At 43.8% G+C, this 27,048-nt stretch overlaps 2 protein-coding genes across 6 annotated transcripts in view; one reads left to right on the plus strand and one right to left on the minus strand.

Annotated features, from left to right (window-relative positions):
- ANO3 (anoctamin 3) overlaps positions 1 to 27,048 on the plus strand; it is a 704,489-nt gene that overhangs the window by 549,109 nt on the left and 128,332 nt on the right. The gene's annotated exons all lie outside the window — the stretch shown is intronic.
- Positions 24,269 to 27,048, minus strand: part of MUC15 (mucin 15, cell surface associated) — a 28,062-nt gene continuing 25,282 nt past the window's right edge. For both annotated transcript variants that reach the window (XM_077288028.1, XM_077288027.1), the window contains one exon: positions 24,269 to 26,671. In XM_077288028.1, the coding sequence (XP_077144143.1) occupies positions 26,541 to 26,671 (131 nt within the window). In that variant the 3' untranslated portion in view covers positions 24,269 to 26,540. The remainder of the gene's footprint in view (positions 26,672 to 27,048) is intronic.

Below are 27,048 nucleotides of genomic sequence, written 5' to 3' on the forward strand. Positions count from 1 at the left end.
GTGCTGTGTTTTTAAAAAATGGTGTTTAGGGCCTACTAACGGTGTCTGCCCCTGCCTGGTGTTTGTCCTCAACTGAATAAAGCTGAGCTTCTACCTTCTGGCTCTGATTAACTGCTGTTTTTTAAAAAAAATGGTGGTTCCGGCCTACTAACGGTGTCTGCCCCTGCCTGGTGTTGTCCTCAACTGAATAAAGCTGAGCTTCTACCTTCTGGCTCTGATTAACTACTGTTTTTAAAAAAATTGGTGGTTCCGGCCTACTAACGGTGTCTGCCCCTGCCTGGTGTTGTCCTCAACTGAATAAAGCTGAGCTTCTACCTTCTGGCTCTGATTAACTGCGGTTTTTAAAAGAAATGGTGGTTCCGGCCTACTAACGGTGTCTGCCCCTGCCTGGTGTTGTCCTCAACTGAATAAAGCTGAGCTTCTACCTTCTGGCTCTGATTAACTGCTGTTTTTAAAAAAATTGGTGGTTCCGGCCTACTAACGGTGTCTGCCCCTGCCTGGTGTTGTCCTCAACTGAATAAAGCTGAGCTTCTACCTTCTGGCTCTGATTAACTGCTGTTTTAAAAAAAAATGGTGGTTCCGGCCTACTAACGGTGTCTGCCCCTGCCTGGTGTTGTCCTCAACTGAATAAAGCTGAGCTTCTACCTTCTGGCTCTGATTAACTGCTGTTTTTTAAAAAATTGGTGGTTCCGGCCTACTAACGGTGTCTGCCCCTGCCTGGTGTTGTCCTCAACTGAATAAAGCTGAGCTTCTACCTTCTGGTTCTTATTAAGCTTTTTTTTTTTTTTTTTTTTTTAAATTGCTGGATGGGGCCTAATACCTCTGTTTGCTGCTCCCTGGTGTTTGTCCTCAACTGAATACAGCTGAGCTTCTACCTTCTGGCTCTCATTAAGTGCTGTGTTTTTAAAAAATGGTGTTTAGGGCCTACTAACGGTGTCTGCCCTGTTATGACCCCAATGGCAGAGGGTCTCAAAAGTACATACCAAGTCTGCAAACACAAAAAACCAGCTCATAGGGCAGTGGTAACTGGGCTGACCATATATCTAATCCTAGCACCACAAATAGCAGCAGCCGGGGAACGTGCCTACGTTGGTTCTAGACGTCTCGTGCCAGCCGGAGAACTAACTAACCCTAGAAGGGAAGCCGATAGTCAATACAAGGTCTCAAAGATCCGTCCTTCTTGGCCACAAAAAAGAATCCCGCACCAAGAGGGGAAGAGGATGGACGGATATGCCCCTTCTCCAGAGATTCCTTGATATACGAACGCATTGCGGTATGCTCAGGTACAGACAGATTAAATAATCTTCCCTTAGGAAATTTACTACCTGGAATCAAATCTATAGCGCAGTCACAGTCCCTATGAGGAGGAAGAGCACTGGACCTGGACTCGCTGAATACATCCTGGTAATCAGACAAATACTCAGGAACTTCCGAAGGAGTAGAGGAAGCAATAGACACCGGCGGGGAATCACCATGAATTCCCTGACAGCCCCAACTTGACACAAACATTGCCTTCCAATCCAAGACTGGATTATGGGTCTGTAACCATGGCAGACCCAAAACGACCAAATCATGCATTTTATGCAGAACAAGAAAACGAATCACCTCCCGATGTTCAGGAGTCATGCACATGGTTACCTGTGTCCAAAACTGCGGTTTATTTTCCGCCAATGGCGTAGCATCAATACCTCTAAGAGGGATAGGATTTACCAACGGCTCAAGAACAAAACCACAGCGCTTGGCAAACGACAGATCCATAAGACTCAGGGCAGCACCTGAATCCACAAACGCCATAACAGGGTAGGAGGACAATGAGCAAATTAAAGTCACAGACAAAATAAATTTAGGTTGCAAATTACCAATGGCGACAGGACTAACAACCCTAGTTAGGCGTTTAGAGCATGCTGATATAACATGTGTAGAATCACCACAGTAAAAACACAACCCATTCTGACGTCTATGATTTTTCCGTTCATTTCTAGTCTGAATTCTACCACATTGCATTAAATCAGGTGTTTGTTCAGACAACACCACCAGAGGATTCGCGGCTTTGCGCTCCCGCAAACGCCGGTCAATTTGAATAGCCAGCGCCATGGAATCATTCAGACCTGTAGGAATGGAGAAACCCACCATCACATTCTTAATGGCTTCAGAAAGGCCATTTCTGAAATTTGCGGCCAGAGCACACTCATTCCACTGAGTAAGCACGGACCATTTCCGAAATTTTTGGCAATACACTTCAGCTTCATCCTGACCCTGAGAAATAGCCAGCAAGGCTTTTTCTGCCTGAATTTCAAGATTGGGTTCCTCGTAAAGCAATCCGAGCGCCAGAAAAAACGCATCAATATTTGCCAATGCCGGATCTCCTGGCACTAGCGAGAAGGCCCAATCCTGAGGGTCGCCCCGTAAGAAAGAGATAACAATTTTTACTTGCTGAGCTGAGTCTCCAGATGAACGGGGTCTCAGAGATAGAAACAATTTACAATTATTCCTGAAATTCCTAAACTTAAATCGGTCTCCAGAGAACAGTTCAGGAATAGGTATTTTAGGTTCAGACATTGGACTACTGGTAACAAAATCTTGTATGCCCTGCACACGAGCAGGAAGCTGATCCACACTTGTAATCAAAGTCTGGACATTCATGTCTGCAGCAAGCACAAGCCACTCAGAGGTAAAGGGGAGGAAAAAAAAAAGAGTGGAAAGAAAAAAAAAAAAAAAAAACTCAGACTTTCTTTTCTTGTAATCCCACTTCTGCAATGCATTAAACATTCAACCTTGGCCTGGCATACTGTTATGACCCCAATGGCAGAGGGTCTCAAAAGTACATACCAAGTCTGCAAACACAAAAAACCAGCTCATAGGGCAGTAAGGGTAACTGGGCTGACCATATATCTAATCCTAGCACCACAAATAGCAGCAGCCGGGGAACGTGCCTACGTTGGTTCTAGACGTCTCGCGCCAGCCGGAGAACTAACTAACCCTAGAAGGGAAAAGATAGACCTTTCTTGCCTCCAGAGAAAAGACCCCAAAAGTTGGATACAAGCCCCCAACAAATAATAACGGTGAGGTAAGGAGAAAAGACAAACGTAAGAATGAACTAGATATTTAGCAAAGAGAGGCCCACTGACTAATAGCAGAATATAGTAAGATGACTTATATGGTCAGCAAAAACCCTATCAAAATTTCCACGCTGGATATTCAAGAACCCCCGAACCGTCTAACGGCCCGGGGGGAGAACACCAGCCCCCTAGAGCTTCCAGCAAAATCAGGAATCACATTTAGTACAAGCTGGACAAAAAATAAGAGCAAAGCAAAAAACCAAAAAACAAGGAAGCAGGACTTAGCTTAATTTTGCAAGATCCAAGACCAGCAGACAGGAGCAAACAGAAAGGAACTGATTACAACGATGCCAGGCACTGGACTGAGAAACCAGGAAGTTTATATAGCAACACCCCTGGACTAACGACCCAGGTGGGTGCCAAACTGAGGAAAGACAATCCCAGAGTCATATCACTAGTGACCACAAGAGGGAGCCAAAAAAGTCTAATTCACAACACTGCCCCTGCCTGGTGTTTGTCCTCAACTGAATAAAGCTGAGCTCCTACCTTCTGGCTCTGATTAACTGCTGTTTTTAAAAAAATTGGTGGTTCCGGCCTACTAACGGTGTCTGCCCCTGCCTGGTGTTGTCCTCAACTGAATAAAGCTGAGCTTCTACCTTCTGGCTCTGATTAACTGCTGTTTTTAAAAAAATTGGTGGTTCCGGCCTACTAACGGTGTCTGCCCCTGCCTGGTGTTGTCCTCAACTGAATAAAGCTGAGCTTCTACCTTCTGGCTCTGATTAACTGCTGTTTTTTAAAAAATTGGTGGTTCCGGCCTACTAACGGTGTCTGCCCCTCCCTGGTGTTGTCCTCAACTGAATACAGCTGTGCTTCAACCTTTTGGCTATCTGTCATGATTCTCAATGGCGAGAGAACATAGCCCAGCATATATAAGAACTAGCTCTTGGAAGATGGAATCTAAACTGACCATGAACTAAACCTGCCGCACAATTAACAGTGGCCGGGTAGCGTGCCTACGTTTTATCCCTAGACGCCCAGCGCCAGCCGGAGGACTAACTAATCCTAGCAGAGGAAAATACAGTCCTGGCTCACCTCTAGAGAAATTTCCACAAAAGGCAGACAGAGGCCCCCACATATATTGGCGGTGATTTTAGATGAAATGACAAACGTAGTATGAAAATAGGTTTAGCAAAATCGAGGTCCGCTTACTAGATAGCAGGAAGACAGAAAGGGCACTTTCATGGTCAGCTGAAAACCCTATCAAAACACCATCCAGAAATTACTTTAAGACTCTAGTATTAACTCATAACACCAGAGTGGCAATTTCAGATCACAAGAGCTTTCCAGACACAGTAACGAAACAGCAGCTGTGAACTGGAACAAAATGCAAAAACAAACAAGGACGAAAGTCCAACTTAGCTGGGAGTTGTCTAGTAGCAGGAACATGCAAAGAAAGGCTTCTGATTACATTGTTGACCGGCATGAAACTGACAGAGGAGCAAGGTTATATAGAGACTCCCACATCCTGATGGGAACAGGTGAACAGAGAGGATGATGCACACAAGTTCAATTCCACCAGTGGCCACCGGGGAAGCCCAGAATCCAATTTCACAACAGTACCCCCCCCTCAAGGAGGGGGCACCGAACCCTCACCAGAACCACCAGGGCGATCAGGATGAGCCCTATGAAAGGCACGGACAAGATCGGAGGCATGAACATCAGAGGCAGTCACCCAAGAATTATCCTCCTGACCGTATCCCTTCCATTTGACCAGATACTGGAGTTTCCGTCTGGAAACACGGGAGTCTAAGATCTTTTCCACAACGTACTCCAACTCACCCTCAACCAACACCGGAGCAGGAGGCTCAACGGAAGGCACAACCGGTACCTCATACCTGCGCAATAATGACCGATGAAAAACATTATGAATAGAAAAAGATGCAGGGAGGTCCAAACGGAAGGACACAGGGTTAAGAATCTCCAATATCTTGTACGGGCCGATGAACCGAGGCTTAAACTTAGGAGAAGAAACCCTCATAGGGACAAAACGAGAAGACAACCACACCAAGTCCCCAACACAAAGCCGAGGACCAACACGACGACGGCGGTTGGCAAAAAGCTGAGTCTTCTCCTGGGACAACTTCAAATTGTCCACTACCTGCCCCCAAATCTGATGCAACCTCTCCACCACAGCATCCACTCCAGGACAATCCGAAGATTCCACCTGACCGGAGGAAAATCGAGGATGAAACCCCGAATTACAGAAAAACGGGGACACCAAGGTGGCAGAGCTGGCCCGATTATTGAGGGCGAACTCCGCCAATGGCAAAAAAACAACCCAATCATCCTGATCCGCAGACACAAAACACCTCAAATATGTCTCCAAGGTCTGATTAGTCCGCTCGGTCTGGCCATTAGTCTGAGGATGGAAAGCAGACGAAAAAGACAAATCTATGCCCATCCTAGCACAGAATGCCCGCCAAAATCTAGACACGAATTGGGTCCCTCTGTCAGAAACGATATTCTCCGGAATACCATGCAAACGAACAACATTTTGAAAAAACAGAGGAACCAACTCGGAAGAAGAAGGCAACTTAGGCAAGGGAACGAAATGGACCATCTTAGAGAAACGGTCACACACCACCCAGATGACAGACATCTTCTGAGAAACAGGCAGATCCGAAATAAAATCCATCGAGATGTGCGTCCAAGGCCTCTTCGGAATAGGCAAGGGCAACAACAATCCACTAGCCCGAGAACAACAAGGCTTGGCCCGAGCACAAACGTCACAAGACTGCACAAAGCCTCGCACATCTCGTGACAGGGAAGGCCACCAGAAGGACCTTGCCACCAAATCCCTGGTACCAAAGATTCCAGGATGACCTGCCAACGCAGAAGAATGAACCTCAGAGATGACTCTACTGGTCCAGTCATCAGGAACAAACAGTCTACCAGGTGGGCAACGATCCGGTCTATCCGCCTGAAACTCCTGCAAGGCCCGCCGCAGGTCTGGAGAAACGGCAGACAATATCACTCCATCCTTAAGGATACCTGTGGGCTCAGAATTACCAGGGGAGTCAGGCTCAAAACTCCTAGAAAGGGCATCCGCCTTAACATTCTTAGAACCCAGTAGGTATGACACCACAAAATTAAACCAAGAGAAAAACAACGACCAGCGCGCCTGTCTAGGATTCAGGCGCCTGGCAGACTCAAGGTAAATTACATTTTTGTGGTCAGTCAATACCACCACCTGATGTCTGGCCCCCTCAAGCCAGTGACGCCACTCCTCAAAAGCCCACTTCATGGCCAAAAGCTCCCGATTCCCAATATCATAATTCCGCTCGGCGGGCGAAAATTTACGGGAAAAAAAAGCACAAGGTCTCATCACGGGGCAGTCGGAACTTCTCTGCGACAACACCGCCCCAGCTCCGATTTCAGAAGCGTCGACCTCAACCTGAAAAGGAAGAGCAACATCAGGCTGACGCAACACAGGGGCGGAAGAAAAGCGGCGCTTAAGCTCCCGAAAGGCCTCCAGAGCATCAGGGGACCAATCAGCAACATCAGCACCCTTCTTAGTCAAATCAGTCAATGGTTTAACAACATCAGAAAAACCAGCAATAAATCGACGATAAAAATTAGCAAAGCCCAAAAATTTCTGAAGACTCTTAAGAGAAGAGGGTTGCGTCCAATCACAAATAGCCTGAACCTTGACAGGATCCATCTCGATGGAAGAGGGGGAAAAAATGTATCCCAAGAAGGAAATCTTTTGAACCCCAAAAACGCACTTAGAACCCTTCACACACAAGGAATTAGACCGCAAAACCTGAAAAACCCTCCTGACCTGCTGGACATGAGAGTCCCAGTCATCCGAAAAAATCAGAATATCATCCAGATACACAATCATAAATTTATCCAAATAATCGCGGAAAATGTCATGCATAAAGGACTGGAAGACTGAAGGGGCATTTGAAAGACCAAAAGGCATCACCAAATACTCAAAGTGGCCCTCGGGCGTATTAAATGCGGTTTTCCACTCATCCCCCTGCTTGATTCGCACCAAATTATACGCCCCACGGAGATCAATCTTAGAGAACCACTTGGCCCCCTTTATACGAGCAAACAAATCAGTCAGCAGTGGTAACGGATATTGATATTTAACCGTGATTTTATTCAAAAGCCGATAATCAATACACGGCCTCAAAGAGCCATCTTTCTTAGACACAAAGAAAAAAACGGCTCCTAAGGGAGATGACGAAGGACGAATATGTCCCTTTTCCAAGGACTCCTTTATATATTCTCGCATAGCAGCGTGTTCAGGCACAGACAGATTAAATAAACGACCCTTAGGGTATTTACTACCCGGGATCAAATCTATGGCACAATCGCACTCCCGGTGCGGAGGTAGTGAACCAAGCTTGGGTTCTTCAAAAACGTCACGATAGTCAGACAAGAATTCAGGAATCTCAGAGGGAATAGATGATGAAATGGAAACCACAGGTACGTCCCCATGAGTCCCTTTACATCCCCAGCTTAACACAGACATAGCTTTCCAGTCGAGGACTGGGTTATGAGATTGCAGCCATGGCAATCCTAGCACCAAAACATCATGTAGATTATACAGCACCAGAAAGCGAATAATCTCCTGGTGATCCGGATTAATACGCATAGTTACTTGTGTCCAGTATTGTGGTTTATTACTAGCCAATGGGGTGGAGTCAATCCCCTTCAGAGGTATAGGAGCTTCCAAAGGCTCCAAATCATACCCACAGCGTTTGGCAAAGGACCAATCCATAAGACTCAAAGCGGCGCCAGAGTCGACATAGGCGTCCGCGGTAATAGACGATAAAGAACAAATCAGGGTCACAGATAGAATAAACTTAGGCTGTAAAGTGCTAATTGAAACAGACTTGTCAAGCTTCTTAGTACGCTTAGAGCATGCTGATATAACATGAGTTGAATCACCACAATAGAAGCACAACCCATTTTTTCGTCTAAAATTCTGCCGCTCGCTTCTGGACAGAATTCTATCACATTGCATATTTTCTGGCATCTTCTCAGTAGACACCGCCAAATGGTGCACAGGTTTGCGCTCCCGCAGACGCCTATCGATCTGAATAGCCATTGTCATGGACTCATTCAGACCCGCAGGCACAGGGAACCCCACCATAACATCCTTAATGGCATCAGAGAGACCTTCTCTGAAAATCGCCGCCAGGGCGCACTCATTCCACTGAGTAAGCACAGACCATTTACGGAATTTTTGGCAGTATATTTCAGCTTCATCTTGCCCCTGAGATAGGGACATCAAAGCTTTTTCCGCCTTAAGCTCTAAATGAGGTTCCTCATAAAGCAACCCCAAGGCCAGAAAAAACGCATCCACATTGAGCAACGCAGGATCCCCTGGTGTCAATGCAAAAGCCCAATCTTGAGGGTCGCCCCGGAGCAAGGAAATTACAATCCTGACCTGCTGTGCAGGATCTCCGGCAGAGCGAGACTTCAGGGACAAAAACAATTTCCAATTATTTTTAAAATTTTGAAAGCAAGATCTATTCCCTGAAAAAAATTCAGGCAAAGGAATTCTAGGTTCAGACATAGGTGCATGAACAACAAAATCTTGCAAATTTTGTACCTTCGTGGCGAGATTATTCAAACCTGTAGCTACACTCTGAAGATCCATTTCAAACAGGTGAACACAGAGTCATTCAAGGATTAGAAGGAGAGAAAGAGAGGAAGGCTGCAGTATAGGCAGACTAGCAAGTGATTCAATTATGAGCACACTCAGAACTAGAGAAAAAAAAAATAAAAAATTTCAGCAGACTTCTTTTTTCTCTCCTTTCTCAGCCAATAATTTAACCCTTTTGGGCCGGTCAAACTGTCATGATTCTCAATGGCGAGAGAACATAGCCCAGCATATATAAGAACTAGCTCTTGGAAGATGGAATCTAAACTGACCATGAACTAAACCTGCCGCACAATTAACAGTGGCCGGGTAGCGTGCCTACGTTTTATCCCTAGACGCCCAGCGCCAGCCGGAGGGCTAACTAATCCTAGCAGAGGAAAATACAGTCCTGGCTCACCTCTAGAGAAATTTCCCCAAAAGGCAGACAGAGGCCCCCACATATATTGGCGGTGATTTTAGATGAAATGACAAACGTAGTATGAAAATAGGTTTAGCAAAATCGAGGTCCGCTTACTAGATAGCAGGAAGACAGAAAGGGCACTTTCATGGTCAGCTGAAAACCCTATCAAAACACCATCCAGAAATTACTTTAAGACTCTAGTATTAACTCATAACACCAGAGTGGCAATTTCAGATCACAAGAGCTTTCCAGACACAGTAACGAAACAGCAGCTGTGAACTGGAACAAAATGCAAAAACAAACAAGGACGAAAGTCCAACTAAGCTGGGAGTTGTCTAGTAGCAGGAACATGCAAAGAAAGGCTTCTGATTACATTGTTGACCGGCATGAAACTGACAGAGGAGCAAGGTTATATAGAGACTCCCACATCCTGATGGGAACAGGTGAACAGAGAGGATGATGCACACAAGTTCAATTCCACCAGTGGCCACCGGGGGAGCCCAGAATCCAATTTCACAACAGCTATCATTAAGTGCTGTGTTTTTAGAAAATGGTGTTTAGGGCCTACTAACGGTGTCTGCCCCTGCCTGGTGTTTGTCCTCAACTGAATACAGCTGAGCTTCAACCTTCTGGCTCTCATTAAGGCTACTTTCACACACAGCATATTTGCTGCGTATTTTTACGCGCGCGTATTTTGCTGCTGCTTTACCTGCGTTTTTTTACGCAGGCAAAAAACGCAGCTGCTTTCACACACTGCGTTTTTTGCTGCGTTTTTTGCTGCGTTTTTTGCAGCTGCGTTTTTTTCAGCATTGTGTACTGAAATTAAAGTTTGTTTGAAAAAAAAAAAAAAGGTGAAAAAAAAAAGAGTCATTGAGGTCATTTCCTGTCTTTATGACTCAGAATACAATACACACTGGAGTTAACACTGGAGTTTTCCGGTACTCCACATTGTTTGCTGTACGTTATTCCTGACACTCCTGTGAGTTCTTCTACCATAGATATAGAGTGCCTTCTATTCAGCAGTTCCCCTCGTAGTATATCTGATTTCTAGGGGGTGTCCTCTATTCATGGCAAGTGGGTGTTATGTAATGTGTATTTTTGGCCATGGTCGACAAATCAAAGAAGCAGACTACATCATAGTTAAAAGTTCAAATATTTATTTGTAGTAACTGTCAAAATTGAAAAACTTTTCTAATAAAATTGAGAATAGAATGATTTGTTTTTGTTTTTTTGTTATTAACAAAATTCCACACGTAAACACTGTAAACATCCCCAAAATGGGATTATAAACCTGTGGATGTCCAAGTCCACTCATTAATTGCCGCCAGGAGGGCATGCTTCCAGCTTTCATTAGTATTGCGCAAGGCCCTTTCCCCGTCACCACTGACGGTGAGTCATTCGGCACTTGCGCAACACTAATCAGAGCTGGAAACATGCCCTCTTGGCGGAAACTGAGGAGTGGACTTGGACATCATGGCGTTTTAAACATGAAAAGCAACATTATGCCTACTGGTCCTCATATAGGCTTTGTGAATATGAGTAGTAGCTCCAGTCTGGATGGTGTTCTTCAGACTGGGCTACTACTCTGGATGTTGGTGCACCTGCAGCAGCACTTGGAGCAGATGGCAGAGGTCTATTGAATGCTGCTGCAGGTGCAAGAGGAGTCGGCGTCGGTGGATGCCAGATGTGGTTTAGTGAACAAACCATTTCTTCAAAGGTTGGATTTATATGCGGATACTTCTTAAAACATGTCACCGCCATTGAAAGATACGTCATGCAGGAGTCCTGGACCTCGGGGGACATAGTACGCATTCTGGAAGCTAGAGTGGTTCCATATGCTGAGAATTGATCCTCTTCAGGTTGGCGATCAATTAGAGAAATTGCCCTTGCCAAGGCAGCCGTCTCCTCATCCTCCTTTGAAGAGCCTCTTTTCCTCTTCCTCTGTGTTGAGGCTGGAGGTGGAGGTGGTGTTGGTGGCGGTGGTGGCGATGCCAATGAACTAGTCTCGGAGAGGGGCAGATCATCATTTTGGGTAGAAGGGTCAGGCCTTGGCTCATTTGGAAGAGAGCTGGTAGCAGGCTGTGAAGCATGTTCATACACTGGAGTTGTTGCTGTGGCCGGGATTTCGGTCATCGGCTGGACATTGCCTATGGTTCTGTAAAGAGAAACATCAAAACAATAGTTTTAATACATTTTATTTTCTATTCAAAATTAAAGACGTTACTGATACTTACGGTCGGTAATGTAGACTGCCGTTTAAAAATTGGAGTTCCTGTTCAAAACGCCCTTGAGAAGCAGGTGCCGCAGAGCCACTTGGTGCTTCTGACCGTGTAAATCTGTCCCTCACCGACCTCCAGCGGGTTCTCAAGGCTGAAACTAAAAAGTGAAAAATTGAACCTATTAATATACTATTCAACTACATACAGACAAGAAATTCAAAAATACTCCTCCAAAATGGAAAATATTTACCAATTTCTTTTTGCCGCTCCTTTGGGTATGACTCGTACAGGGGATAGAGGGTGACACAGACCTTGTGCCAGGAAGCGGTTTTTGTATATTTGTTGGAAAACTCCCGGCACCCCTTATCCCAAAGACATGGGAAGTTTTGAACCTAAAAAAGGTAAAACATTAACTACTAGTTATACACACAAAATTTGACAAACTTGATAGAGGCAGAAAAAGTAACACAGGCTGCTGAGGAATGACAACCCCAACTGCTTGTTATTACCTTCACACGCATACGGGACACACACGCACAGGGGACACACACGGGACAGAAAATCCAGTGAAGAGTGTTTTTTTTTAATAAATATTTTGCTAGGTTTAAAAACCAAATTGGAAATAAATAGGGATTCTACGCTTTCACAATTTTATAAAATTATTTTAATATATTTTACGTATTTAAGTGCCACGTGCCACGTATTTCAGTGCCACGTGCCACGTATTTAAGTGCCACGTATTTAAGTGCCACGTATTTAAGTGCCACGTGCCACGTATGTAAGTGCCACGTATGTAAGTGCCACGTGCCACGTATTTAAGTGCCACGTGCCACGTATGTAAGTGCCACGTATGTAAGTGCCACGTGCCACGTATGTAAGTGCCACGTGCCACGTATTTAAGTGCCACGTGCCACGTATGTAAGTGCCACGTATGTAAGTGCCACGTATGTAAGTGCCACGTATGTAAGTGCCACGTGCCATGTATATAAGTGCCACGTATGTAAGTGCCACGTATGTAAGTGCCACGTGCCACGTATTTAAGGACAATGGCTCCTGCAGTGCATCACTGAGGTTACTATAGTTCACTGGTCTCACTTTATGGCAAAAAGCTGCGTGGGAACTTTCTCATACAGCATGCCATAAAGTGAAACTAGGGACTATTTTCTCACAGGGGCGTAGGAATACATTGTGGGGAATACATTGTGGAAGGATACCTTCCTCCCCTCATTGTCTTCCTGGAGCCCCTGGAGAGTGGTCGCATCAGCAGATGCTCCTGTTCTCCACGGGAGATCGTCGTGGGACACTCGTTTTAATTGGATTTCTGCGGATCAGGGAGTATATTGGTTGTTTATTATTTTAATATTTTTTATGACACTGGCTTCGGGGATCAAAGTGACAAGTGATGGTGAGTATGTAATCTATGTTATATGTACTGTATGTCTGTATGTATGTACTGTATGTCTGTATGTATGTATGCGCATGTCGTCGCATGCCATCGCATGGCGTCGCATGGCGCCGCATGGCGCATGTCGTCGTACGCCGTCGCATGGCGCATGCAGTCGCATAGCGCATGCCGTCGCGTGGCGCATGTCGTCGTACGCCGTCGCGTGGCGCATGCCGTCGCGTGGCGCATGTCGTCGCATGGCGCATGCCGTCGCGTGGCGCATGTCGTCGCATGGCGCATGCCGTCGCGTGGCGCATGTCGTCGTACGCCGTCGCATGGCGCATGCAGTCGCATGGCGCATGCCATCGCGTGGCGCATGTCGTCGCGTGGCGCATGCCGTCGCATGGCGCATGCCGTTGCGTGGCGCATGTCGTCGCATGGTGCATGCCGTTGCGTGGCGCATGTCGGCGCATGTCGTCGCATGGCGCATGTCGTCGCATGGCGCATGTCGTCGCATGGCGCATGCCGTCGCATGGCGCATGCCGTCGCGTGGCGCATGTCGTCGCATGGCGCATGCCGTTGCGTGGCGCATGTCGGCGCATGTTCTGTATGTGTGTATGTACTGTATATGTGTGTTGTTTTTTTTTTTTTTTTTTTTTTTTTTTTTTTACATTTAACACATTAGCCGGATGATGGGACTACTACTGTCCCATCATTGGCTACTGTGTCACTGACTGTCACTGTAGCAGGCAGAGCCCGATGGGACTTGTAGTCCCATCGGACAATGCCTGCACACAGAGACACACACACACACACACACCAAAGACCACCCCACCCCCCGCAGCAGACCCAGCACATACCCATACATACACACGGGGGGGGCGGGGGGGACACGGCACACACACAGGGCGCACACGGCACACACACAGTGGGGGGACACACGCACAGGGGGGGCACACACAGGGGATACTTACCGTCTCGATCAGCAGCCCCACGTTTATGCTCATTCATTTATCCATGCTGCTTCACTGGGGGGCGGGGGCTTCCCTCTTCCTGTCCGACGTCACGTCCGGTCCTGGGTGTCAACCCCTCCGTACAAAGACGCCGACACCCAGGACAAAGGCGCTGTGTGTGCACGTTAATATGGGGCCCTATGGGGATACGCAGACACGCCGCTGCGTAAAGAATTGACATGTCAATTCTTTTTATGCCGGCGTGTTTGCAGACAAAAGCGCCGCGTTTTTTTGCGGTGTGTCTGAACGGCAAAGTGAATTTCTCATTCACTTTGCCGGCAGACGAAAATGACATTGCGCATTTTTGAAAAGCGCCCGCAAAATAGCGCTCAAAAATGCGCTATGTCTGAAAGTAGCCTAAGTGCTGTTTATTTTAAAAAAAAATGGTGTTTAGGGACTAATAACGGTGTCTGCCCCTGCCTGGTGTTTGTCCTCAACTGAATACAGCTGAGCTTCAACCTTCTGGCTCTCATTAAGTGCTGTTTTTAAATAAAAAAAATTGGTGTTTAGGGCCTACTAACGGTGTCTGCCCCTGCCTGGTGTTGTCCTCAACTGAATACAGCTGAGCTTCTACCTTCTGGCTTTTGGCCTATAGTATCAGATATTAAACTGCATTTGGCCTACTGGTGTGGTTGGGCCCTTGAAAAAGTGTTTGCTGCTCTTGGGTTTGCTACTCCACTGAACAAAGCAATGCTGCCTGTTTAGTCCTGTTACCAATTTTGAACTGCATTTAGCCTAATTTATTCTTTGGCCCTATATCTGTTTCCTCCTCATCCTGCCCATTGCCCAGCCACTGCTAGATGAGTCTGCTGGTACATTGACCTAGACCACTACATTCCCCTTGCACTCTACACAGCCAGAATCTGACCCTGCTGAAAGTAAGGTTCCCCTTCCCGCATGTTATACCACCTTACACAGGGACAAAGAGGAAGGTGCAGATGAAAGTGCAGGTTCCTTCATCAGGTGGGGGGGCATACTCGTTGGCGACGTCACTGGCACAGGGCCCCTCAGAGTACGCAAAAGTGTCGCTGCTGGTGGGAGGCGCCCCCGCCATGCAAACACACCTCCTTTCTTTGAGGGGCCCTGTGCCAGTGCCAATGCGAACGAGTGGGCCCCCCCTGCTTGCTCAGGATCACAGCACTTGCAACGTTGAAATACTTACCTCTCCCTGCTCCACCGCCGTGACGTAGTCCACGTTTCCTGGGCCCATTAAAACCTTGAACCAGCCCTACCCCCAACAACTTTTGCCAAATGACCCCCAAGTTCCAATGCCCAACTATTATTATAAAGTTAATTAAGATTGACAAGCTTCAGAAACAAGAATGGATGTTTTTGGCATTAAAATGGGCACTGTAGGTGTTTTCCTGGCCTCCACTCACTGCCGACTATGCTTCCCCATTGACTTGCGTTGGGTTTCGTGTTTCGATCGATCCCCGACTTTTAACGACAATCGGCCGACTGCACTCGACTCGACTCTGGACAAAATCGGGTTTCCCAAAACCCTACTCGATCTTAAAAAAATGGAAGTCGCTCAACCCTATTGATTTCCTTTTTATTGTGAAGCAAGCAACAAATAGGACAAAATAACTGAAAACTCCAGTGTGCATAACTATTCACCCCCTAAAGTCAGTACTTTGTAGAACCTCCTATTGAGGAAATTACAGCTGGAAGTCTCTTTGGATAAGTCTGTATGAGCTTACCACATTTGGCAACAGGGATTTTTGCCCATTTCTCAAGGCAAAACTGCTCCAGCTCCTGCAAGTTAGATGATTTCCTCTGGTGAACAGCAATTTTCAAGTCTAACCACAGATTCTCAATTAAATTAAGATCTGGGCTTTCACTAGGCCACTCCAAAACATTTACACGTTTCCCCTTAAACCATTCGAGTGTTGCTTTAGCAGTATGCTATGGATCATTGTCTTTCGGGAAGGAGAACCTCCATACCAGTCTCAAATCACTGACAGTCAAAAAGGTTTTGCTCAAGAATATCACTGTATTTCGAGCCATCCATCTTCCCTCTACTCAGACCATTTTTCCCTATCCCTGCTGCAGAAAAACTTCTCCATATCATGATGCTGCCACTACCATGTTTTGTTATGGGATGGTGTTTTGGGGTGATGACTGAGCTGTGCTGGTTTGGCCACAGACATAGTTTACCTTGGTTGCCAAAAAGTGCAATTTCAATCTCATCTGACCACAGCATCTTCCTCCATATATTTGGGGAGTCTCTCACATGTATTTTAGCAAATGCAAAACAAGCCTTACAATTCTTGTGTTAAGTAAAGGCTTTTTTTTCTGGAGCTCTTCCATAAAGGACATTTCTATGGCGTGTTCGGCTAAGTGTGGTAGTTTGGACAGATGTAACATCCGTGGTAGTGAAACCACTGTGCTGTGGACAAAGGAGAGCCTGGAGAGGTGTGACTAAGCGAACATCTGACTCTTCACTAGAGCCCCTGATGGTGTGGTTAGACTTAGCTCTAGATGTACGCCAGGTGCTAATCCAGGACAGACCTAGGACACACAGCAGCTGACCCCCAATGGGGAAGGAATTCGTAACCGCCAGGAATGGGAAGGCTTGGCTGGTACAGTCAGGAACGGAGGTATACAGTAAGGCAGATGCTTGCCGGCACGGCTGGTATACTGGAAGTCACAGCAGGTACTGGCATGCACGCGTGGTATACAGAAAGAAACAGCAAGTACTGGCATATATGGCATGGCTGGTATGCAGGTAGACATGGCAGGTGCTGGCGGATTTGGCTGGTATACAATAGGGCACGGCAGATGTTGGCAGGTACCGCTAGTATACAGGCAGGCACGATAGATCCAGGCAGGTATACAAGTAGGCACAGCCAGCTATACTAAAACAAGGGACCTGAGAATTAGCAAGCATGCAGACATGCAGAGTGAACACATTGCTCAGGCACCTCCCAACATGTGGAGTTGCCTTAAATAAGATTACAAGATGAGAACCATGGCACCAACCAAAGACAAAACCATTTGTGTAACCTTGTCCCTTTTATGAGCCTATTCAACATTTAGAAAGATCGTGGTGCTAATGCTCAAAAATATAGCAAAACAGTCTTTAGCAGAAGCCAAAAGAGCCAATCCATTAAAATGGAAAATCATTTATTTCTCAAATCTTTGGGACATCTATAAGATATGCAGGAAGGTGCAGGAGAGCTTGAGGACAACAGCCAGAGACTATATGGAGAAGCAAAAAGTGAAGACAGAAGATATGCTGGATAAACTTTTCAGCAAGCATAGGAGCAAAAGGGTGAAAGGACAATGTAGTAAAGTTGGCCTTCTTTGAAAAGAGGTCCACGACTACCCAAATGGTGGTACTTCCGTCCAAGACTGGTAGATCGATCGGTAATGAAGTCCATCGCAATGTGCTGCCAGGTAGCTGATGGTTCAGGCAGAGGAAGTAACTGATCAAATGGAAGCTGTTTTGGAGTCTTATCATGGGCAAAGGATGGACAGGCCAAGACAAAATCTGCAATATCTTTGCACACAGAGGGTCACTAAAAATTGTCAAAGTGTTTTTTTTGTTGTTTTTTTTTCACTCTTCTGGAATTTTTTCCTATTTTTAGTACACTCCAGACAAAAGTCAATCCTACATATGACAAGGTAGACTGAAAAATAAAAAAAGTTCTTAAAACATGAGAAGTAAAAAAATAGAGGAAAAAAATGAAAATAGCCATATCTCCAAGAGACTAAAGTAGACTATTTTTTCTAATCACAAAACAGGAGAAAATCCAGCTCAACGTACTTGTGAACAAAGTTTTTTTCTTTTTTCATTAAATTCACAATGCTGTTTTCACCAAAACTTGGTATAAAAAGAGTTACTCACTAAAATGTTGAACCTCATGATTAAGTGTGCGCAGTCACCTGAAACTCATTGATGTCACATATCATGTATCTTACAACGTTACAACGCTGATTCTGTTTTATCCTCTAACCGAGCACTTTAATTGATTGGAGAAAAAATGTTGTTCACAACTTCATTGAGCTGGATTTTCTCCCGTTTTGTGATTGTTTCATGCTTTGAGGTAGCGTTTCCTGTGCTCTGAACACCCTAAGATGTCTATTACGGTGAGCTGGACCAATTTTTGCTTTATTTTTTCTAATACCAGAAACCCTTTTTAATAACTATCATATACTTCCTTTACTTTTGCTTGCTATTTTTTGGGAGGAAATACCATGAAATGTATATAAAAATAAAAATAAATGTAATCAGTAAGGATTAATATAGTTGATTGGCATACTAGTGGCAGACCATGTGGCTATTGTGTGGCCTCTCAGCCCGATATCACAATTTCAATGATACCTGTATACTTTGAAGGATGCAGATTTCATTGAATACAATGGAGGGGCAGGGAACCATCTTACATTCAGCCTGTGCTTCTGTGTCTCAGAGCACCAGGTGCAATGACCGCACTAGATTGTAGATCGCAGAGTCTCAGGCTACTTCCTCCACATCTGGGGACTGTGTAGGGGACGGTGATGGCCATCATAACCTATGGGAGCTATCATACTGTCTGAGAGGCTCTGGAGCCATCATTTTTGTGGCGAATGTCGCTGTCAGGTTATCAAAATTTGGCGGAAGGTTATTGTGAGGGCATTATATTGTATGAAGCCTGTGGGAAAATCACATTATTTGGGGGCCAACATATTGTGTGTGTGGTTGTCTTGAAATTGTGTTAAGGGTGCTATTGAGCAATCATACAGTGGCGGGGAATCACTATAGAGCCATGATATTGTGGGGTGGCTTTGGGGATACTATAGTGTGGAGAGGTAATAATGGGTGGAGGAACTTTGGGGGCATAGTATTTTTGGCTGGGTTTCACTGTATGGATTATATAATGGGTGAGGGCGAACTATGGGGAGATCATACTGTGTAGTAGACATTGTGACAACATCATACTGTGCTGAGCGCACTGTGGATGCATCACACTTTGCTGGGGCCATTGTGGGCTCATCATACTATGGCTGTGGAGCTACTGTAGTTTAATTCACTGTGGCGGTATCAAATTAAGGGGCTTCTTTAGAGGTCACATTACAGTGTACACGGTGCAATACATGTGACTCTCCCGCTCTTTAAAAGATCTGTCTTTTCTGCCAAATATTTCTTTTGGGGAATAAAGGCTGCAGAATTAGGACATTTTCTATGGGGCCCCATGATTTCTATATACTTTCCTGGTATAGGTGTGTGTCTATTACATTCTGTTCCTGGTTGTGGCTTGGGGCTGAATAGTTATAATTACTGATCTCATTTCAGCCATGCAGTAATGGGGAAGTACACCATAGATTTTTTTGGAGTCTTTCTGAATGCTCTTATTTCCTTGACCTTATTCTAGTTTTCAGTTTTAGCACAGAATAAAATCACATCATAAGTAACAAAAATCCATGTCGCCTTTTCTATCTACTTCAAATAAGACTTTTGATAAGAAATCATTTTTTTCCCGTGTCAGAAATACTTGAAGGGAATGACAAGGTCAAGGCAGCTGAAGGAGGAAGATCTCACCTACCTGGATTGTGGTGGAGGGCGCTGCTCTGTATTTCATATGGCATCTCTAGATAGAGTGCTATATTTGGATGGCACGGTGGCCTACAATAATGGATGGATTTATTGCTAAGCATTGGTGACATATGTATGTAGGTCTGTGAGATGAGCGCAACTCTTGAAAATTAGTGTGTATACATACATGTGTTAATATAGTATATGTATATATACAGTGGGGCAAAAAAGTATTTAGTCATTCAGCAATAGTGCAAGTTCCACCACTTAAAAAGATGAGAGGCGTCTGTAATTTACATCATAGGTAGACCTCAACTATGGGAGACAAACTGAGAAAAAAAAATCCAGAAAATCACATTGTCTGTTTTTTTATCATTTTATTTGCATATTATGGTGGAAAATAAGTATTTGGTCAGAAACAAAATTTCATCTCAATACTTTGTAATATATCCTTTGTTGGCAATGACAGAGGTCAAACGTTTTCTGTAAGTCTTCACAAGGTTGCCACACACTGTTGTTGGTATGTTGGCCCATTCCTCCATGCAGATCTCCTCTAGAGCAGTGATGTTTTTGGCTTTTCGCTTGGCAACACGGACTTTCAACTCCCTCCAAAGGTTTTCTATAGGGTTGAGATCTGGAGACTGGCTAGGCCACTCCAGGACCTTGAAAAGCTTCTTACGAAGCCACTCCTTCATTGCCCTGGCGGTGTGCTTTGGATCATTGTCATGTTGAAAGACCCAGCCACGTTTCATCTTCAATGCCCTTGCTGATGGAAGGAGGTTTGCACTCAAAATCTCACGATACATGGCCCCATTCATTCTTTCATGTACCCGGATCAGTCGTCCTGGCCCCTTTGCAGAGAAACAGCCCCAAAGCATGATGTTTCCACCACCATGCTTTACAGTAGGTATGGTGTTTGATGGATGCAACTCAGTATTCTTTTTCCTCCAAACACGACAAGTTGTGTTTCTACCAAACAGTTCCAGTTTGGTTTCATCAGACCATAGGACATTCTCCCAAAACTCCTCTGGATCATCCAAATGTTCTCTAGCAAACTTCAGACGGGCCCGGACATGTACTGGCTTAAGCAGTGGGACACGTCTGGCACTGCAGGATCTGAGTCCATGGTGGCGTAGTGTGTTACTTATGGTAGGCCTTGTTACATTGGTCCCAGCTCTCTGCAGTTCATTCACTAGGTCCCCCCACGTGGTTCTGGGATTTTTGCTCACCGTTCTTGTGATCATTCTGACCCCACGGGGTGGGATTTTGCGTGGCGCCCCAGATCGAGGGAGATTATCAGTGGTCTTGAATGTCTTCCATTTTCTAATTATTGCTCCCACTGTTGATTTCTTCACTCCAAGCTGGTTGGCTATTGCAGATTCAGTCTTCCCAGCCTGGTGCAGGGCTACAATTTTGTTTCTGGTGTCCTTTGACAGCTCTTTGGTCTTCACCATAGTGGAGTTTGGAGTCAGACTGTTGGAGGGTGTGCACAGGTGTCTTTTTATACTGATAACAAGTTTAAACAGGTGCCATTACTACAGGTAATGAGTGTAGGAAAGAGGAGACTCTTAAAGAAGAAGTTACAGGTCTGTGAGAGCCAGAAATCTTGATTGTTTGTTTCTGACCAAATACTTATTTTCCACCATAATATGCAAATAAAATGATAAAAAAACAGACAATGTGATTTTCTGGATTTTTTTTTCTCAGTTTGTCTCCCATAGTTGAGGTCTAACTATGATGTAAATTACAGACGCCTCTCATCTTTTTAAGTGGTGGAACTTGCACTATTGCTGAATGACTAAATACTTTTTTGCCCCACTGTATATATATGCACATACACTGTACTATATATTCATTTGTAAATTATTTCTATTTATGTGACAGTGAGTGATCATAGCGCATGTAAGAGGACGCACCAGGTGGGGCAGAGGAAGTCTGCAAAGGGCACTAAATGTCAGAAGCCCACCACAATGCTCTACTTTGTTCTGTTAGAGCAGACTAATATTTGAAGCTACACATGCAGCTATACATTCCCTGCATCTAGTCACTTCCCTTCTACCCATATGACTAATAGCATTAGCCAGTAATTGGCTGCTGAATTTCCACAGCTAGAGGGCACAAGATCACCTGCAGAGACTAGTGGGGCCATCAGAGTGGTGGCATTGGGGCAGTGGAGCATTCGGAGATTAAATCATCATGGGTAATCTTTGCCTTTTTACCCTAAAATCTTCTATTTTTTTCTTAAATTTTTTTTTTATCTCTTAGGCAACTGCTTTACAGCACCACTCCGTTTTTTGCTTTTTTTCTCCGATAGAGTGGTATAACTAATGCATGTTGTTTACCAGTAGTATTATACTCGCCAGCCGCCATCTTCTCCTCTGCTCCAGCTGGTCTCTTGCGATTATGACCTGCCGAATGTCTCCACAATTTACTCGGTGAGCCTGAATTCACTACTCAGTGTAAGTCTATGAGCGCCAGACTGAGACCAGAGCGAGGATCTCATAGACTTACACTGAGCTTTTGACCGTTACCACTGATTTCCGGTCAGTTAGTGTCACGTCGGATGCTGTTCAGACCAGGTCGTTCGACAGACAGCGGTAATTCCGCTTTTGACCACTATTTGCTCATTGGCGTCGGCTAGATTTTATCTAGCTGTTCCGGGGTTAATTTACCTGATCCTCGGATTGGAAGCTGGGCCATGCCCATTGCCTTTAAATAGCTCTCCTGATCATTGGGCGTCGCCGATTATAGCTTCTGTCTTGTGCGTTGTTATCTCGGTCTGGAGTGGAGAGCTGGTTGTTGGAGATTCGTTGCTGGTGGTGTATTTTCCTTTGTCTTATTTACTCCTTCCTATATTTGTATTTATTTTGCCCTGCACATTTATAGTGTATTCCTGAGTGACTGCGGCGTGGTGTATATTTTCCTTTATCCTTGTCTGTGCTAACTGTGGGTATTGGTGTATGATCTTTTCACTGGGTGGTGAGCGGAGGTTTCAGCCTAGGGTTGAAACAGGAGACAGGGTGAGGTTCGAGGCCTGGATATGCACACCATCAGTGTAAACTCCAGGTAGAGGGTCAGTCAGGATTTCCCTAGTCTGAGGGAAATTGCAGGGGCCCGGGTTATTAGCTCTCGCTCACCTAGTCTCCCCGTGACAGTTAGAAGCTGCGGCCACAAGATGATGGATTGAAACTGGAGCTAGGTTGGGAGGAGTAGTAGATGGCAGCTGGTGGGTATATTACTAAGGCCATGGTCACACATTCAGTATTTGGTCAGGATTTTACCTCAGTATTTGTAAACCAAAACCAGGAGTGGGTGATAAATGCAGAAGTGGTGCATATGTTTCTATTACACTTTTCCTCTGACTGTCCCACTCCTGGTTTTGGCTTACAAATACTGAGATAAAATACTGAGCAAATACTGAATGTGTGAACATGGCCTTAGTAATATGCCCACCAGCTGCCTTCTACTAATACTGAGGTAAAATGCTGACCATATACTGAACGTGTGAACATGGCCTAAGGGCAAGTATCAGACATTCGTGACACCAGAGTGGTGCACTAATATTTTTCCTACTTTTCAGATATATCCTCTGAGTACCTATAGTATATTAGGCAATAATATCAGTGTGCGAGGCTGTTTATTACCATCTGCACAGATGAAGTTTGTCTACGTGACTGAAACAAATTTCAAACATGAATATGAAGTTAATAGATGAAAAGCAGGCCATGTGCCTTAGATGGAAATGGCACAGCAAAGGTGACAGTCTAAAGTAGCCTTTAATTTTGGTGTGTTTTTTTATAAGAGATTGGAAGCCTCCTGTAGATTCACCCACAATGAGCCGATTACAAAGAGAACCATATCTGCCCTGAGTGACAGCGACCTGCAATGCACATACGTGGCACTGTTGCAGTGACACTATGCTACCAATTAAAGAAATATGGTCATCTGGTTTTATCAACGAACAGAGACAGACCTCCAAATATTACATTTTATTTACCCATTTCTTCAATCTAGATGTTGGTGGGTCTATGCGGTGAGAGACCTGGTGGCTGCACACTTTTTGTAAACACACTTTATTTTTAATGAGGATAATAGTAAAGAAGAAAATAGCGCACTCCTCAGTCCAGACGAAAAAACTTTTTCTTTATTGAACCATGTTCACAGGAACAAACGGGCGGGTGTGAGCGTGGTGGGTAGGAAGAACTACAGCTGTTTCGCGCAAAATGCGCTTCTACAGGTCCCGATGACCTGTAGAAGCGCATTTTGCGCGAAACAGCTGTAGTTCTTCCTACCCACCACGCTCACACCCGCCCGTTTGTTCCTGTGAACATGGTTCAATAAAGAAAAAGTTTTTTCGTCTGGACTGAGGAGTGCGCTATTTTCTTCTTTACTATTATCCTCATATGTGAATTTCTTGGAAGCAGCACCCTCACTAGTGCCGACTGTTTTTGGGACAACAGGGTCTCCGCTACTTGGAACTATTCCACGCACGAGGGGTAAGTGCATCTCAGCGATGCCAATTTTCTGTCTTTTGGCTTCTTGTTTATTTTTGGAACACTTTATTTTTAAGCAGTATTTCACATGGAGAGAAAAATGCAGTATTTTACAGCAACAGCAAGATGAGTAAGATTTCTAAAAACTCATTCGCATTATGCATTTTTTCCTGATTTTTTTTTTTAACATGTCAATTCTTTTAGCATTTTTACTGCTATTTTTCCCTAATAGCATAAAAATAGCCTGGCATTAAAAAAAAAACAAAAAACGCCGACATGTGCATTATTCATATTGCTGTTTTCTGGCCGTCGCCTATGGTTTATGTAAAAAAAAAAACATCAAAAATATGACAGTATATGTGAACATACCCCTAAGATTTGTCTAGCAATTTAATACTCCTAAAAGCCTCATTAACTCAAAACTAGATAGCCAATTTTGAATTGCAATAGAACAACATTAGACTAGAGGCAGCAGACACAGGACGACAAATGTCAGACGATGCTGTATGTACATGGGAGTTTAATAAATATTTGTACATTTGTGCATGTTTGTTCTCATGTACAAGGAGCAAGATAAAGCAGATTTACAAATGTATTATCGATGGCAAATAGACATTTAGAGATAGACATTTACTTGTACTTATTTCCTGTACTGAAACTTTAATATCATTCCATACATTTTACTTGTAATATTTTGCATGTACAAATTCACAATTTCCTAGCACCTGTGCTTACGACATTCCCGTTGATGTAATACTTTGTTTCACCTGTAGGGGGAATATTGAACACTTTTGTACCATGTCCCCCTTTTCCCCAGGTTGCAGCTAAACTTTAGCATGAAAACACCCTGTGATTAGCTTATTTGTGCTCTAACAAAAGTGAATTTCCAAGACGGATAACACAGTTCAAAGTTATTCATCCATCTTGTGTTGTATTAAAATAAATGGCACTTGAGCCTCGCTGTTGGGGAATGGTCAGAATGCGGTTGATAAGCTGCTGTAATTTATATTGCACGTCATTCAGAATTACACTGACCATCAATAAAGGACTTTGCGCCTCTACAAATCGATGAAATACTAGGGTATGGTCGAAAGGATTACATAACACTATGGATTGGGGTCTGTAAAAGATTATAGATCTCACTATGATAGGTTAGAACATATCATGCATCAAAAACACATGAACAACATAAAACACATGAATAATTCAGAGGAACAGGATCCTGTTCGATTAGTTGTGTATCCATATCTTTCAGGTTTTAGAAGCCATGGTAGGAGATGATATGATATTTGCTAAGTTTTTGAGTGTTTATTATGGACGTATATTCACCTCATCGACAAACTGTGTTTGACATTTACAATATCTTAATGGAAAAGACAAACCCGAGGATGAAGTAACAAATCTGAAAAGTTTCTTAAAAGGCAGCTAAAATATACATATGCTTCTAGTTTTTGAATAATTGAATGGGGAAATTCAAAGAGTTAGCATCATGGCAAGAACCTGGTAATGGTCTCCACACAGGAGTGTTTGGAATCAAAGTCGGGGAGAATAAACGCAATGGGCATACCACCGTTCCATTATACATGCCATGAGATTCATAAGTGGGTATTAACACATCCTAGGCTTTCTTCTCATGGTACATACAGTATATAATGAGAAAGGTCATGGTGAACCAGCACCAAGCGAGGGATTTAGGTTTGCTTTTTTTATATAGACATTTTGATTATTTCTTGAAGTCATCATTTTAGGAATTTTTTATTTGTTGGGGGAAAAAAAATCATATTAATGTTTATGTAACATAAAAGCATTTTTTTAATCTTTCTGAATGATTCTTAAGAAAATGTGTGGGACATTACAAAGGAAGAAAATAAACTTTTGTAAGAAATTGTAGTCAATCTTCTGAATATGGTACTAAAACCTTAATACTAACATGTCCTAATACAGGTGTGAGTTGTCATTCACAGCGTCCATAAGACACCGTACGTGGTGGAATCATGACAATAGGGTGAGACAACTCTGCAGTATCACAAATGCAAGAAACATAGTCGTAGCTCTTGAAGCTCATGAGCCTCAATGCAATGTTAGTAGCAAGGACTCCCCAATAATAGGGAATTTATAAAACTAATATCTTCTTATGTTCCTAATCTACTTTTGGAAAGCCTCTGCGTGAGAGCTACGGGTTCAACTGATAATTTTGCCATTATAAAAAAAGCAATCTCAACAATAATTTAGACTTCGAAAACGCTAACCAATGTTTTGTATAAATAAGGACCATACGTAAATTTCAAGTATTTGCTATTATAAAATATTATAAAAAAAACATTGGAACTGGGAAAATAGATGTATTGGTTTTTGAGGACCACTGACAATAATATAGCAAATTGGATGGCTTCAGAGGCCATATGATGCTAAAGCATGGTCACTTGATATTTTTGATTGCTGGCTTCAACCTCAAGCTGTATCTTTTTCCAGGTATATATATTTATATATATATAAAATTATCTGTATTTACAATGTTGTCTAAAGTTTTATGATTACAAATTAAAAATTAGCACAAAAAGATAAAATAAGGGGTAGCCTGCCACCCCATGCCATTCTCTTTTAGAGATAGAATTTGTGTAAGTCACTTGCTTGATTTATTGAAAGAAATTCATCTGATCCTTTTATTACGGGTTAGCGGTTTCTTGTCACATTCCGAATAAACATGGTTTGGTGTTCCATGGCATTCATAAACAACGGTGATGATGTCCACAACAGATTGGTTTAGTTGAATATTAGCGAGGCCTAATGTCATCCATTGCAATTATCTCGTGTGCCCCTTCTTCTACAACTGCAGGGTTGTAATATGAAGACTCTCCATAGCTGACATCATAGGGACTCACAGGAGGATTATCCAACCGTAGCACTACAATAACAAATATGTTAAAAAATTTTAACCTCATTGTAAACAGTTTTGGATTTTCCAGAATGGGTCATCGTAAAATTCTTTTTAATCACGTAAATAGATGGTGGTGAATGGTACAACACTAAAAAGTGGTAGTCGCATCAGCAGAAAAAAAATGAGAACTCATATACATGGTCATACTTTGAGCTCTGCATGCTTATAATTCTACACAGAGACATACTGGCTTTTTCTGTTTGATTCTCTATGAATTTATCAACTTCTAGAAAAGTATGCGCTTGGAGTCTTCATGCAGAGACATTAGCTTGTAAAGTTCAGGTTACAATTCTTGTTAGGCTATGTGCACACGCTGCAGATTTTGCTGCAGATCCGCAGCAGTT

Source organism: Ranitomeya variabilis, chromosome 2 (assembly GCF_051348905.1).
Source record: "Ranitomeya variabilis isolate aRanVar5 chromosome 2, aRanVar5.hap1, whole genome shotgun sequence".
Lineage (NCBI taxonomy): Eukaryota > Metazoa > Chordata > Amphibia > Anura > Dendrobatidae > Ranitomeya > Ranitomeya variabilis.